Source organism: Schistocerca americana, chromosome 1 (genome assembly GCF_021461395.2).
Source record: "Schistocerca americana isolate TAMUIC-IGC-003095 chromosome 1, iqSchAmer2.1, whole genome shotgun sequence".
In the NCBI taxonomy this organism is placed as follows: Eukaryota; Metazoa; Arthropoda; class Insecta; order Orthoptera; family Acrididae; genus Schistocerca; species Schistocerca americana.
The window spans coordinates 375,736,637-375,751,117 of NC_060119.1; the positions used below are offsets into that span (position 1 = coordinate 375,736,637).

The following is a 14,481-nucleotide window of genomic DNA, read 5'->3' on the forward strand; positions in this document are numbered from 1 at the left end:
CTACCCATGCATTTTGTTTCACTTCAAGTTGCAACCATATTGCAGTCCATTTCATTGTATAATATTAAGTACATTGCTGGTATGTATAAAAATCCACTTAATATAAATATATGCAATATCGGATAAGTAATTTAGCACGCTCATGTTGTACCATTTAGACTGCTGCCTCAGTGCTTCAGTAATAATTCGTCCTTTATTAGAAAATTATAAATTTTAACAAAAGAAATAACGAAACGAAACAATTTATAAGAAACAACAACAATAACGAACAACAAACAACGGATATCAACCACATGGTATCGGGAGGAATTGAGACTGAGGGTCACGTCACACGTAATCAACGGATGACGTCAGCCGTCAAAACTTACTTTCCGAGAAACCTTGGCAGTGCCGTGACGTGAGGGAACGGCCAGTGTGGATGACGCCATTTGAAAAGCAGTGTAAAATGCTTTGACGTGACGTGGCGACCAGTTTGAACTGGCCTTGAAGCGTAATTGAGAATTCCACCGTCTGATTTCCAGTCGTGGAAGTGGAAGTTTTCTTTGCTTGTGTGGCAGTTATTGTTGGCTTTCTGATGGGAAGATTACAGTGATCACAATTGCTTAATAAAGTCAGTGAAGTGCCAATTTCAAATGCATAGTAACGCTCAGAATTGAATTGATGTAGTGTCAAAGATATTACTTGACCACCGTATTTCAACGAGGTTCTTAGGGATATTTCAGTGTCAGCTGCGCTCCGTGGTGTAAGGTTGTGAGAGTGTGACGTGAGTGTGTGACAACTGTTAGTTCATAGTTGTAAAGCGTCTGTGTTGGGTAGGAGTTCTGCGAACGAAAGTAGTGTTACAGTCATGTCATCCTTTGAAGAAGTTGAAAACGAACTTGATAGAAAGCTTAAAATATTCTTCAGCAACCCAGATAACCTTCAGGCAGCATCAGAAAACGTCTTCGAAAGTCTACTGGAGGAAGTTATCCTTGGTGTTGTGTTCGAAGTGCACCGCTCTGTTAAGACCGGGTTGTACGAAATTGAAGAAGCGATACAGGAGGATGCGAACGAATTTCGAATTGTAGATGCGCCTGATTTGGATATTTTCGGCCAGCAACCAATCAAGAAACCGCAGGAATGCACCTGCCCAAGCTGTAAACGTAGCCTCGCAGCTTTAAGATTTGCACCACATCTTGAAAAATGTATGGGTATGGGCCGAAATAGTTCAAGAATTGCGAGCAGAAGGATAGCGAACAATAGTAAAGAGAGCGTGGGTTACGGTGGTATGATGAGTGATGACGATGATGACGCGGACTGGACCGTAGGTTCAGATAGGAGACGCAAGAAGCGTGATCGCAATGGTACAAAAAGATCCCGAAATCCCAAGGCGATGCGCAACGGAGACGTCAGCTCGGAAACCAGTGTCAGCTCCGACGTAGGCTCACACATGAGCTATGATGGTATGACAAACGAAGAGAAAAAGACGTTGCTGACTCAGATTTGTGGTGTTATATCAGAGCATACAAGAAAGCTTTGCACTAGGTCAATGAGGTGCCCGCAACATACTGATGAACAGAGACGCTTAGTGAGAGCATCATTAATTCAGCAACAGGAACCAGAAATGAATGGTGGGCCAGAACTGTTGCATGTGGACGGGGATATTGGTGACGAAGGTGATGGACATAGTATGAGAGAGTCTGTGGGTCGCGGTTGGGAACAAGAACATTCAAATACGTCGTCACCAGCAGACTCAGCTTCAACAAGTTCGTCCTCATCCAAAAAGAGGGAGAAAATACCGAAGTCCAAAAGTAAAAGTTCAAAAAATCACAAAGGATCTCCTAGTTTCCATAATTCTCATGCCGAATTGTAAAAATGTTATTTAACAGTATTGTAATGGTACATATAGATTTGGGCAAAACATATAAAAGAAGACACATTAGTGCTCCATGAAAGTGTGCAGCTCCTTTATACAAAACTTTTCATAAAGATTAATCATTTGTACATGTTGATAGCCACTTGTTTTGAAAACTAATATATTTTAGTTGATTGTCCCAAATCAAAAGCCATATAAAAGTGGAGGGTATATGCTTTCACTATCTTATGAAAGTGTTTGTTTTTTTCCCCATGGTAATTAAGTTAATCTTGAACATTTTTAGTCTCTTTAAACTATGTAAAAAAAAGTTTAGGGTACATTCTTGTACCCTGTGAAGACATCAGTCTGTGTCTTTGAAGTGCAAATTTTTGTTCTCTAATTTTGTGAGAATCCTTAAATAAGCTCTTGTAGTAAATTGTTAATTTTAAATGGGTAGAAACATACTTGAAACTCTGATTTTATTAGTGAGAGTCTAAATCTATGATGATAATTTACTTACATACTCTTAAATATTATTCCTTCCTGCAACTGCCTCCTCATCCTCCTCTGCATTGTAAATCTGAAGATTGTGTCATATAAGTTAAAAAATGTTACACAAGTTTAAAAAAAATTAAAATGACATGAAAATTGAATTATTTTCTCATTCTTACTGAAAAAATAAAAAAAAGCATAGAGTTTTTGTAGGATTGGTATCAGTGTGCTGCGATGTTTGTGTGAGTACAGTTATGTATATCAAATAACAGTGCATCAAGTTTTTGTAGCATTGATGTCAGTGTGCTTTGGTGTTTGTCTAATGTGTAAGTACTATCAGGACAACAGAAGAGCCTCCTTTCTTTTATCATTTTCCAAAAACTAAACTTCACATTTGGTAATACCACAATGCAACCATACAGTTGTCTTCCTGCCATTAGTATGCAAAAGGGATACTGCCAAAAATATTTTCTGTCTACCACATGTATTAATAGTATCAGAATAAGTGATTGTTTACATATAGTGTATTTGACAGTTTTGCAACATGTTCCATCTACAGTTACATGAGAAATATAAGATGTTAAAATATATCAGTATTATCTATGCTTGCTTTTTGCTTAAGTATCTCATTTGTTAGAAATCTGTTGGTATTCTGTATGTTGCAGGAACTGTGGCAAACCCTGTGCTTTGTGCCTCTCCATCCTGGAAATTATTTACTATTTACGTTAGAGAACTGAATGGTGTGGGTTCTTCACTTTTTATGTGTGTTGATTGCAAAACAATTTGTTGTCATTTATATGTGCACTGAACATAACCTGTGGTTATGTAGGGTTCACCACAAAGCTAATTTGGCCTGTCATAAATTTCAAAGCATTAATGACACCAAAGGGCATAAAAATAGTAAAAGCACGAGACACAATTAAGCAGTTTACATTGTTTATGGACACAGCTGTTGCTGTGGAAAAGCATTTACTTTAGTTTGTATCATGAGGTTTAATTTGATAAAAATTGCCACTGCATGTAAATAAAGTATCTTCTAGTAATCATTTAAGGGAAGACAGACATGCTGATGGTTTTTGTGGACAAATGTCTCGTGAGTTTTAAAGAAATCTCTCTGTGAAAGGTAGAGTAATCGCAGAAAACTGCACTGCAAATGAATGGTAAACTTTCTGTATCCAAAAAATTCATACTAATCATTGATACGAACATGTAGAGCTTCCCTGTGCAGGTTAGCATTACATTCCAATAAAAATGTAGATTCTTGTGATCATCTCCCATTGTTTCAGGCAGACAAGTTTTCTTGAATAAGAGAGCCATTTCACTGAAATAAGTTTAGTGTGTCATGCCACCTTGCACTCCACCTGGCTCTCAGGTGACTTTGATATATTCTTGTAGCTCACTTATTTAAATAAAAACTAGCCTGTCCAGTATGTGTATCACTCAAGATATATACCATTCCCATCAATTATCTCAGTGATTCCAGTGTGATAACCTGAAACATATATCTACTAGATCCATGAAATTATGCTGTGATAACCTCCGATCAGATAATGTTTAACACTTGCTGTGTAAGAGACTAGCATCAACAGCCCTTGATTTGCAATGCTCAATACATTTAGGGATAGCTGGGCTGTTTGTTTTTCTGATATGTGAAAGAATGTCGCACAGGTTTGTAAAGCCAGGTGGTCCATGACTAACTGTATCTGAATATAGAACATACACGGTGCAGCTGGTTTTGCTAAGTGTGCTTTGACACCTACCTTTCAATTGACGGCTAGATGACTCAGTTGACTGCTGAGTATCCTTTGGTAACCTCCTACTCATCTCCTTTTCAGTTGCTGTTGTACCAGTCACTAATAAAGGAGCAAAACATAAATCAATGGCAGAATATGCTTGCTGCTGTGTTAAGGCATTATATTTTTCTGTGTACCAGGAACCTTTTAATTATGTGATGCCTAAAGCAGATCACCGCTGCTTTTCCAGGATGTACACCAAAGTGCTATAATTCACTGATGAGCTCTTCACAAACTTTGCCTTATTAGAATCAAAAATTTGTAAATGTGTGGAATTTTGTACAGCCTATAAATTTTACAATCAGTATCTTAAAGTTAACCAAGAAAGTGTGAAATGGAATGAGTTGCAAACAAAATACCGCCACTCCCGTCTTTTATGTGGATCACCTTGTCTTGTTTAAAATAAGCTGCTTTTAAAGATGTGATGGTGAACCAAGTAACTTGTCTCTGTTGGTGGACCAAAAAATCAAGGTGAGTGTGAAAACAGCTATTCTATCCAACTCCCCATTCATACCTTAGTAATCTATTGACATGTGAAACACTCTATATTTCCTGTTCTTTTTAATACTCCCAGTACTTATTCTCTTTAAACCATTTAAGTTTACAACATCTGTCTTCAGACATTGTCAGTATTTTATGGTCCTGCTTTGGTCTGAAGAATGTGCAATATTCTGAAAGATTGTGATCCTGGTTGCTGGTCAATTCAGAATCTTTGTTGGTAATTGACTACTGGAATGCAAACCATGAGAGAAACAGCTGTTTATTTCTTGTTCACATTAAAGTGACAGATTTCACACATATACTTTCTTACTCAGAAAAAAAGGTGGCAAACAGTTCTAAGAATTTCTACCGTTTTGTTTATTTCTCAATTTGGGGAAAGTTCTACTCTTTTATGATCCCTGTAATATTACTTTGTGATGGAAAAGAAGCTGCAATATAGGCAAATAGTTTCACTGTGAATTGACATATTTTCTGTAATCCTGAAGGTTTTTTTTTTCTGGCAGTATATATAGCCATGACTTGCCTGTCACGGCCTATCCACTGAATATATATAGTTATAACAATAAAAGCTCTGTTCAGCTGAATGTACATAAACTTTCTTACAATATTACTAAGTATACATCTACAAATGACAGGTATACTTGTCCATTCATATAACTCAAATACTTAAATTCAATGACAAACATTTTTCTGACAACATGACAAGTAGCTGTAAGTTTGCTCCAATGCCACATGACAAGTAGTAAAATTTTTGTAATAGGGTTCAGTGTTTACAGATGTAGAGAACAATTTTCTTTGAAAAATACCTTTGTAATCAAGGTAATATTAAACTATGGGTATCAGGTAAACAGCAGCTATCAGAATATCGGCAGTATTGCGATAGTTTGTTATTAATACAGTATAAATATTATTCTTGCAATTTCTTCATTTTTGTTAATGCATAATTATGACTTATTCCACATTCCCAGAGGTTCTTTTTTTTTATTAAATCTATGGAACGTCATGAATGAAACAAGAAAGTGGTTTTCACAGTCTTTCCTGGAAACTATGTCTCTGACAAGATACCACTCACCTTACTGTTAACAAATTTAAATCACTCAGCTTTCTGGAGTCAAACAAACAGAAATTGATAATTCAGTCAATAAATATTTTGATTCTTCTGTTCAGTGTACTGATTCACCCCACTTTATTAATGTGGTTGTGATGACATACCGTACAAAATATAGCAGACAATAATGCTTTGTAAAAATGTTTCTTTAATGGATCAATTTCTCTCTTCGTGTGTTGTTACTAAAAGAGTGATAATCCACATTTCTGTACACACTTATGACCGCTGCAAATTAAATCAGGTTGCACTGTTATAAATGATGAGTCAAGCAGTATTGCTTTCTGTGACTGAGTCCTCCTTATCCGAATTGCAATTATGAGCTCTGCCTGATAAAGAAACCATCAGTCTGAATGCACTTGACTTAACTGACTTTGGGTTGGGTTTCACTTTTTCGAAGTCTTAGGCCTCTAACCATGTACTTGGCTTTTATGGGTTGTGCTTTTAATATATAACATCAGTTCTATGAAATGGGTGTTTCCAGAATTTCTACTGAAATATGTGAGATCTTTGTCTTGTCTTTTAAAACCATATCTACCAGAGAGATCAGTTTTTCTCAGAATTTCCTTGCCATTCTTGCATTCCAGTTGTTGACAAAGTTGGTATTTCACTGTATTGATCATAGTGCTACAGAAATAAACAACATATTGGTCCCCACTGTCAGTAGGATATCTGTTGTGTGCACTTCTTTATCTTTGAGGCAGATCCAAGGGTGTAGCCAGAGGGGAGGCAGGGGAAAACAGCTGTGTCATCACCACCACCATACAAAAAACTGTAACTTCGCAACCCAAACTAGCACCCTGCCTCGTCAGACAGATGTATCAATTTGGAGAAAGTCGGAATGTGTCCTGAATGCTAACTAGTAAGTAGCAAATGTACTCAGTCATTTGTGGTGAAATCTCAAAACTATGCTATTCAAAAGAATTAGGGGAATACTTTGTCAAATCTGGTACATAGCATTTACTTTGATACAGGTGGTACCTGTGTTCATATTGCTTGGCTTGAGAGTTACAATTTCAATGTAAATTAAAATCATTTCTCATCTATTGTCTGTGTTATGCATTAAGTATCAGGTGACCCCTCAGAAGGAAGTGAGTACCAATGTCCCAATGTTTCCTAGTGAGGTAAACAGGTGGCATTTGTCGTTTTTGGATGTTGTGTTCAACCAAGGATATGCATTTCAAATGTAAGTTGCACTGATCCGGAAAGGATGGACTTTTGGCCTTGGTGCTGCAGATGTCAATGCTTCTTCATGTGTCATCCACAGGTTGTGTACAAACTATAGGGACACAGGTCAGTAGACAAGGAAAGTTAGACAACGTCGCTGATGTATTACAACATCAAGTGAAGACCGATACCAGACCATTTCTGCATTGCGGTATTGTATGGATATCGCCAGAACATTGCAAAATGATGTTAGAAGGGCCATTTGAGCCGCTTTGTCCAATAAGACTGTAATGGACAGGTTACGAGAAAGGACCTTACAACCCAGACACCCTGTTCGAGACCCTACTTGATGTGACAATGTCCTGCAGCTCACCATCAGTTCTGCCATTCCCAAGTCAACTGGCAACTTCATCTCTGATGAAACCTGTTATTCACAGACAAGTCTAGATGTCCTCTGACGCAAGGAGATGCCAGTGTCCACGTGCGGAGACCCTAGTGAGCGGTACCTGCTAATTGTTGTCCAGGAAACTGACAGATTTTAAAGGTTCTGTGATGTTGTAGGGAGGCTTCAGTGTTGACAGCCATACGGATCTTTTCGTTGTCTGTGGTTGCCTTACCATCAGGCAGATCCTGTTGTACCAAGTGGTGGCTTCTGCATATGGTGATGGCCCTGAATTCCTTCTAATGTCGGACGTATGTGGCAGGCAACAGCAGAAATGTTTTCCAAAGCCTGGATACTGAAGTAACAGAATGGCCTGCAGTGGGTCCCGACCTAAACCCGATTGTGAATGTGTGGGACATGCTTGACAGTCATGTTTACGGTTGTGCTGTTCCATCATAGACTCTCAAAGAACACTCCCTGAAAAATGGAATGGATACCACTGGGTGACATTCACAGACTTATACGCAGGTTTCAGGAAGTGATAAATGCTTATGGAGGACATACTCTCAAAGGCAAGCTCTCGAAGTCCAATGACAGGATGAATGATTGTTTCCACTTTGTTTTCGAAACCTGTTGGACATTTCAGTTCTTTTTTTGTAAAAGATCAAGGACATAATGATGTTTTCTTGTATTTGTGAAAGATAAAGGTATAATTTGATAACATACCCAGTCCTCAATTGTTGCTCAATGGAGTACTGCAGACACCCAAAGTCATGTTCCCCTATTTCTTTTGAGAAGCGGATTTGTCATTCAGAGTAAATTACTTCCCCACCACCCAGCCTCGATCTTGGGTACACTCTTTGGAGGGCGATACTTGATTGTATTCTGCTGAGCACTACGCTCCTCCTGCTGTAATTTGCAAACTGTCAACTTATTTAACTTTAAGATTTTGCCTCCTCATTCTGTTGTGTTTCTTGTCAGCACTGTCACTGCTTTCTCTTTCACCACTAGTAAATTAAATGACATAAACTGCAAGAAATCATAGCTGACCATGAAGGAATTTTCCACCAGGGCTTTCCATGCTTGCACAGCAATGTAACAACGTGCACTTTTTTAAGCTGGAACACAGATGAATCTAATCATGTGACCAAGTTAGTTCTGTTATGAGTGGGTACACAGCTTTGATGAGTAATGCTTGCTTTTTTGTCCATACATTTCGTCTCTCTTACAGCCTCCACCTCCCCTCTCTCTTCAGATCAGGAAGTTCAAGATTCAATGTGTTCTTCTGCATACAGATACTTTTGGAGTAGGATGATAAAAAAAAAGGCCATCCAGAAAGTAAAGAATGTTTCAACATACCAAGATATTCTTTAACAATAATACAGAAGCTGAATATACATGTTTTGGCACATACTTTATCTACTATTCCACACAGTCGTCTTTGACATTAAGGTATGTGTACCTCCACACCAGTTGGTGTATACCCTTTTCATACTATGTGGCTGCCTGCCTGTTCAACCATGTCATGACAGCATCCTCGAGGTCGTCTTAATTTGTGAAGCCTTTACCAGCAAGGTGCTCCTTTGGTTTTGGAAACAGGAAAAAGTTTGACAGTGCCGAGTCACGACTGTAGGGAGGATGCTCTGATATGTCCCACCGGAATTTCTCATGCAGCAAGGCTTGTGTCTGCTGGCAGTATGCGGACATGCACTGTATTCTGGATAGCCTGATGAAGACATTCAAGGGTTGCAAAGTATGTATCACAACTGATTGTTGTGTTTCAGGGCATTAAATCAAGGAGTAGGATTCGCTATCTCAGAATACAGAAGCCATCAGTTTTTGAGTTGAAGCAGTTTTTTAAACTTGTGTGGCTTCTGAGACAACTGAGGATGGCATCACTCTAAAACCGTCACATTATTGTAGGGGTGTTATGGGAAAACAATGTTTCATCTCGAATAACAACCTAGTCAATGAACATGTTACCATCTCTTTTGCAGTGCTCCAAGAAAGCTAATGCAGCTCCCATTCCCACAGCTTTGTGCTCACCTGAGAGCATGTGTGGCACACACTGTGCACATATCTTGTGGTACCCTACGTGTTGAATTACAGTTTTGTGCACAACTGAACAAGCCACTCCCTGACATTGTTCATGCAAGTCGCTAAGTTGCCAATTCTCTCAAACAATGCAATCCACCTTTTGGTTAATAGCATCTGTGAAGAAGCGCGGTCATCCTGATTCTCTTCATCATGAACATCTGTTCTCCCATTTTTGAACATTATGCCATAACGCCATAACGGGTAACATGTCTGCGGTGAATGTCATGGGGTCTAACATTTGCAACCTGGAGAAAGTATATAACACCACATACCTCACAGTCGACAGGGTTCGCAACTGGCACAACCATGGTCACAGCTATCTCTGCACTTACCAGATGACAATGTCTGACCAATCACTTGTGGCAATTTTCTGCACCACATTGAACACCACAAACCAATGAGTGGCTGCCACAAGACAGGCACACTGACTGTATGCGCAAACGTTCTTTACTTTCTGGATAGCCCTCGTATTTGAAATTCACTGAATGATACACAATATTTTTATTCAGCAAATGGTACATTAACCCAAAAACTTCCAACTGAATTCATTTCAGTAAGTGTGTCTTTACACTGTGTAATTACTTGCCCAAACACTTTATTTTTTCATTTGTACATTGTTCTTACACTGAAGGGTAACAGAAGCATGAATGTGTGTCCTAACAGAGCAGGTAATATTTTGAGCAAGTATAGTTCATGCAATCAAAGTACAATGCTTTCATTTTAACAGACACATCAGTTAGCACTGTGACGGAACTGGTCCACTGATCCAGTCAACCTCTTTTTTATCGCACCAAATATATTTGCCACGAGGTGATTTTACTCCAGGTGGCAGGAGAGCACAATGTAAAGGTGCAACAGCACCTGAAACAGTGAAAATACACAGATTTAGATATTTTGATTTTATGTAAGCAGTTGAATAAATTGGCAAATTTAGCACATACTGCTGAACAATTACACCTAAACAAATAAATTAAAGAGGAGCTGATGATTACGAATAAAGAGTGTTCCAGTGATAATTTCTTGCAAAATGTCATGTTTTTGGAAAATCTTGGATAAATTAAAAGCAATGGGATGAATAAAGATGATTTCACCAGATGGCGGCAGTACTGAGCAGCTGACAGATACACAGACAAGAAATAGGACAGTAAAGCTATTTTTAAAAACACAAACACACACACACACACACACACACCTCTTTGAAGCTGATGCCTGACCATCCTTTGAGCTGCACAGTGCAGAGAATGTTTCCATGTTCCTATGAACAGCTCAAGTACAAAAGCTATGCAACAATGTTAAAATCTGCTGAGACGTTATCTTCAGTCGTGCAATTCTAAACCTTACAATAAGAAAATTAAAAACCTTAATAAAAGCAGCAGATGAGTTAGAAATAAATTGTGATTTATGAAACCCACAGTAATTGTGGAGAAAACACACTAAAAGAACATTTCACCATGAAACGAAGTTCTAAATTAAAGTGTTGTAAATATGTGGCAGTGAAGTAGCTCTTAAAAAAGTAGGTAAGTTTGGGGTTTGACATCTTGTCCACAAAAAGTGCTTTAGGGAAGAAACAATCTCAAGCTGGAAAAAGACCGGCCATGGAAACTGGTCACATCACTTTTGAAGGAACCATCCAGTATTTGCCAATAGTGATTTGGGAAAACTGAGAATAATCTAAATCTAGTTGGCTGGACAGGCATTTCAAGCCCTTTCCAATTAAATGTGAGTTTAGATTCTTAACCACAATGCCACATTCCATTGTCACTTCACAGGAGTACTCTGAGGAAATATTTAAATTTCTGTTTAAGGATGAGATGTGATCTGATCCCAAAAGTCAGATTTCTCCCTACACTTGACTCATTGTAAACTAAAGCTGAGGTCAGGCATCTACTATGGGCTGTACGTTAATTTAAATGTTAAAATACTGCTGAACATTTTAATCTAGTTATGCCATATTACTGATCATACATTTGCTTTCTAAATAAATATGCTCTATTAACTATCACAGATACATTTAAGACCAATACCTTCTTCAATGGTTAATGGTCCCTTATGACTTGTCATGTCAGTATCAACATATCCAGGATGCACAGCATTTACAACAAGATCAGGTCTCTCATCACAGTCAAACTTTCTCTGTTGTATGAAAGTTAAAGCAGTAACTCCAACTTTTGATACAACATAGGCGGAGTTGCCCCAGCCTTCTTCAGAATGTGTATTTTTCTTTGCTGACCTAAAGAAGAGGAAGGATCAGTTAGAAGCAAGGTTAATATGTCAGAATTTAATCCTGTAATGTTTTAGCAAGCAGTACTGTTCATATATTATTTAATGCATTTCATAAAAAATGAATGCCAATGACAAGCAATAACAAGAACACTTAATTATGAAAAATTAATATTATGAGATGAGGGAGGAACATCTCTCTCTCTCTCTCTCTCTCTCTCTCTCTCTCTCTCTCTCTCTCTCTGACTGTTTACTACTTTCAGCCACAGATATAACAAATGTTTCATGCCACTGTTGTAGCTGTGGGCCTACTCTGAGCCTTTTCAAATAAGTTATTGGGTTTGTCTTATTGCACATTTGTGATCTCAAACCAACATACCATCTCCTGGATGCTGACTGGTTTGTTTGGAGTGAAAGGGACTAAACTGCAAGGTCTTCAGTTCCTTCATCTGTTAAGTGGCAAACCAGGAGTAGAAGTCAAAGGAAGGAGGTGAAAGGCAAACCCTGGAAAGCCTAAGTGTAACTAACACAATTAAAAAAGAGATGAAGTCCAGAAGAAAGACAACACAGACAAGTTGTTAAAAGATCAGTCAAGACAAGGCATTTAAACCAAGAAATGAAAAAGGATAAAGAGAAAGGCAGTCAATGACACCAAAGAGCCCTACCTTATAGGGATGAATAGGAACCGCCTTTGTGGGCAAAAACTTAACAGCAGGTCAGGCAAGTTGTCATTGTCTGCTAACACCAAAGGTAGCATGTCAGGAAGATTAACATGCTGTCTCTAAGCAGCCAAGTTAGGGCAGTCTATGAGTAAGGGAGATCAGGACAGGCCATTCTGAGTTCCAGACTTCCAGCAGCTGATGGCTTATAAACAAACAATGGTCCGGTTCTGGGACCCCCATTTCCAGAATTGGCATCCTGCTGGACAGCTTGGCGAACCGGTCAGCTCGTTCATTTCCCGAAATCCCAACATGACCGAGGTCCAAACGAAAATGACAGACCAGCTTGATGGACGTCTGAGACAAGATCCCTGATAGCCATAACCAGTGGGTGAGGGGAGTAGCACTGATCTACAGCCTGAAGGCTGCTAAGGGAGGAACAACAGATTAGGATACTCTTGCCAGCGTAAGAACGAACATGGCTAAGGGCTAATTTAATGGCCATCAATTCAGCAGTGAAGAAACTGCAGCCATTTGGCAGAGAGTGGAATTCACTGCACTAGGCACGTGAGTTCGCAAAGCCCACTCGTCCGTCAACTATAGAGTCATTGGTGAATACCGCTTCCAAACCTGGATACTTCACAAGCGCAGCCAAGAACAGGTGGCGAAAAATCATGGGGTCAACAGAATCTTTTAGACCAAAGGAGACTTGTTGGAAAATCTGAGGTCGGGGCACAAGCCATGGGGACATATGCAAGCCTTTCTGACCAGAGGTGACAGTGGAGAAAGCTGCAGTTCCAAACAGAAACTGGAGGCATACAACAATTGTAAATCCAGTTCTGGATCGCTTCTGTTGGAGGTGGAGTCACTTCCAAGTAAAAGGACATGATAGTTTGGATGTTCAGGGAAGCTACAAATGCATACAGTGTAATTCAGCAGCTTTTGTTGGTGCCTGATAGGTAATGAAGGGACTACAGCCTTGACTAATAGGCTGTTCACAGGGCTTGTTTAGAAGGGACCTGTCACAAGTTGTATCCCACAATGATGAATGAGGTCCAGCATCCGCAATGCTGAGGATGACATTGAAGCATTTGCAAGACTCACATAGTCAAGACAGGACTGAATCAGGGCTTTGTAGAGCCAAAAAAGGGTAGAGCAATCTGTGGTGTCACCGCCAGACACCACACTTGCTAGGTGGTAGCTTTAAATCGGCCGCAGTCCATTAGTACATGTCGGACCCGCGTGTCGCCACTGTCAGTGATAGCAGACCGAGCGCCACCACACGGCAGGTCTCGAGATACGTACTAGCACTCGCCCCAGTTGTACGGACGACTTAGCTAGCGATACAACACTGACGAAGCCTCGCTTATTTGCATAGAAGATAGTTAGAATAGCCTTCAGCTAAGTCAATGGCTACGACCTAGCAAGACGCCATTAACAGTTATATTCTTTATAAGTACCGTCAAGAAAGATGTATACAAATGATGGATTAAAGTTAAGTATTCCAGCAGCTACATACTTTTCTTTATAGCATTCATTCTGTATCCTGTTTCAGACCTCACCCCAGCCTGCGTGAGTTTAACACGTGCATTTCGGCCTCCTCTCTCAATTAGTGTGCGTAGTGTTGGCTAACTGCCAACACTACACAATCTGCACCTCAGCTACTGAGGCAGCAAAGTGTAATGAGGTGTCACCAGAACTTTTGCTTAAGTTCATGAAGGTGTGCAAGCCATGTCTGCCAGGACTGAAGACCAGTGGGCACCTCAACTACAAGAAGTGGGCAGTATGATGGTGACAGAAGAGCATGACACGAGTCTTGGTTGCTGATAACCAAAAGCCATGGGTGAGAGACCACAACTGTGCCTTTCTTATGGCTTCCTGTAGGCAGCACTCTGCAACAACCATACTAGAGGAGTGATGAAATCAAAAACCCATCAGCATATAATGAGAGTGATGCAAGGCCATTGATAGCCTTCAGAAAGATGGGGATACTCAATACAGTTCCTGTGGGGACCGTTCTCTTGGATATGAGGGGGGCAGGGCGGGTACTGAGTGATCTGCCCATTTGACCTCAGAACATACGGTGCCACAGTGATTCTTAGCAAAAATGGCAAAAATGGCTGAAAAAGTTCTGTGTGCCACACTGAAGTGTGTGGGGGTACCAGAGTTCAAGAAGCAAAGATCAAGATGTGCCAGTCAAGTTTCGATGGCTGTACCACAGCCAGTAATCA

At 39.7% G+C, this 14,481-nt stretch overlaps 2 protein-coding genes across 2 annotated transcripts in view; one reads left to right on the forward strand and one right to left on the reverse strand.

The window, feature by feature from the left end:
* The first annotated feature begins 503 nt into the window (after positions 1-503).
* On the forward strand, positions 504-2,487 carry LOC124622865 (ataxin-7-like protein 3). Its single transcript, XM_047148662.1, has one exon. The coding sequence runs from the start codon at positions 848-850 to the stop codon at positions 1,850-1,852; it is 1,005 nt and encodes a 334-aa protein (XP_047004618.1). The 5' UTR covers positions 504-847; the 3' UTR covers positions 1,853-2,487.
* Positions 2,488-9,946: 7,459 nt separating this feature from the next.
* Positions 9,947-14,481, reverse strand: part of LOC124622876 (carbonyl reductase [NADPH] 1-like) — a 73,650-nt gene continuing 69,115 nt past the window's right edge. Inside the window, exons 5-6 of the mRNA XM_047148672.1 lie at positions 11,396-11,601; positions 9,947-10,232 (exon numbers count right to left, since the gene is read on the reverse strand). Coding sequence (XP_047004628.1) covers positions 10,108-10,232; positions 11,396-11,601 — 331 coding nt within the window. The 3' untranslated portion in view covers positions 9,947-10,107. The remainder of the gene's footprint in view (positions 10,233-11,395; positions 11,602-14,481) is intronic.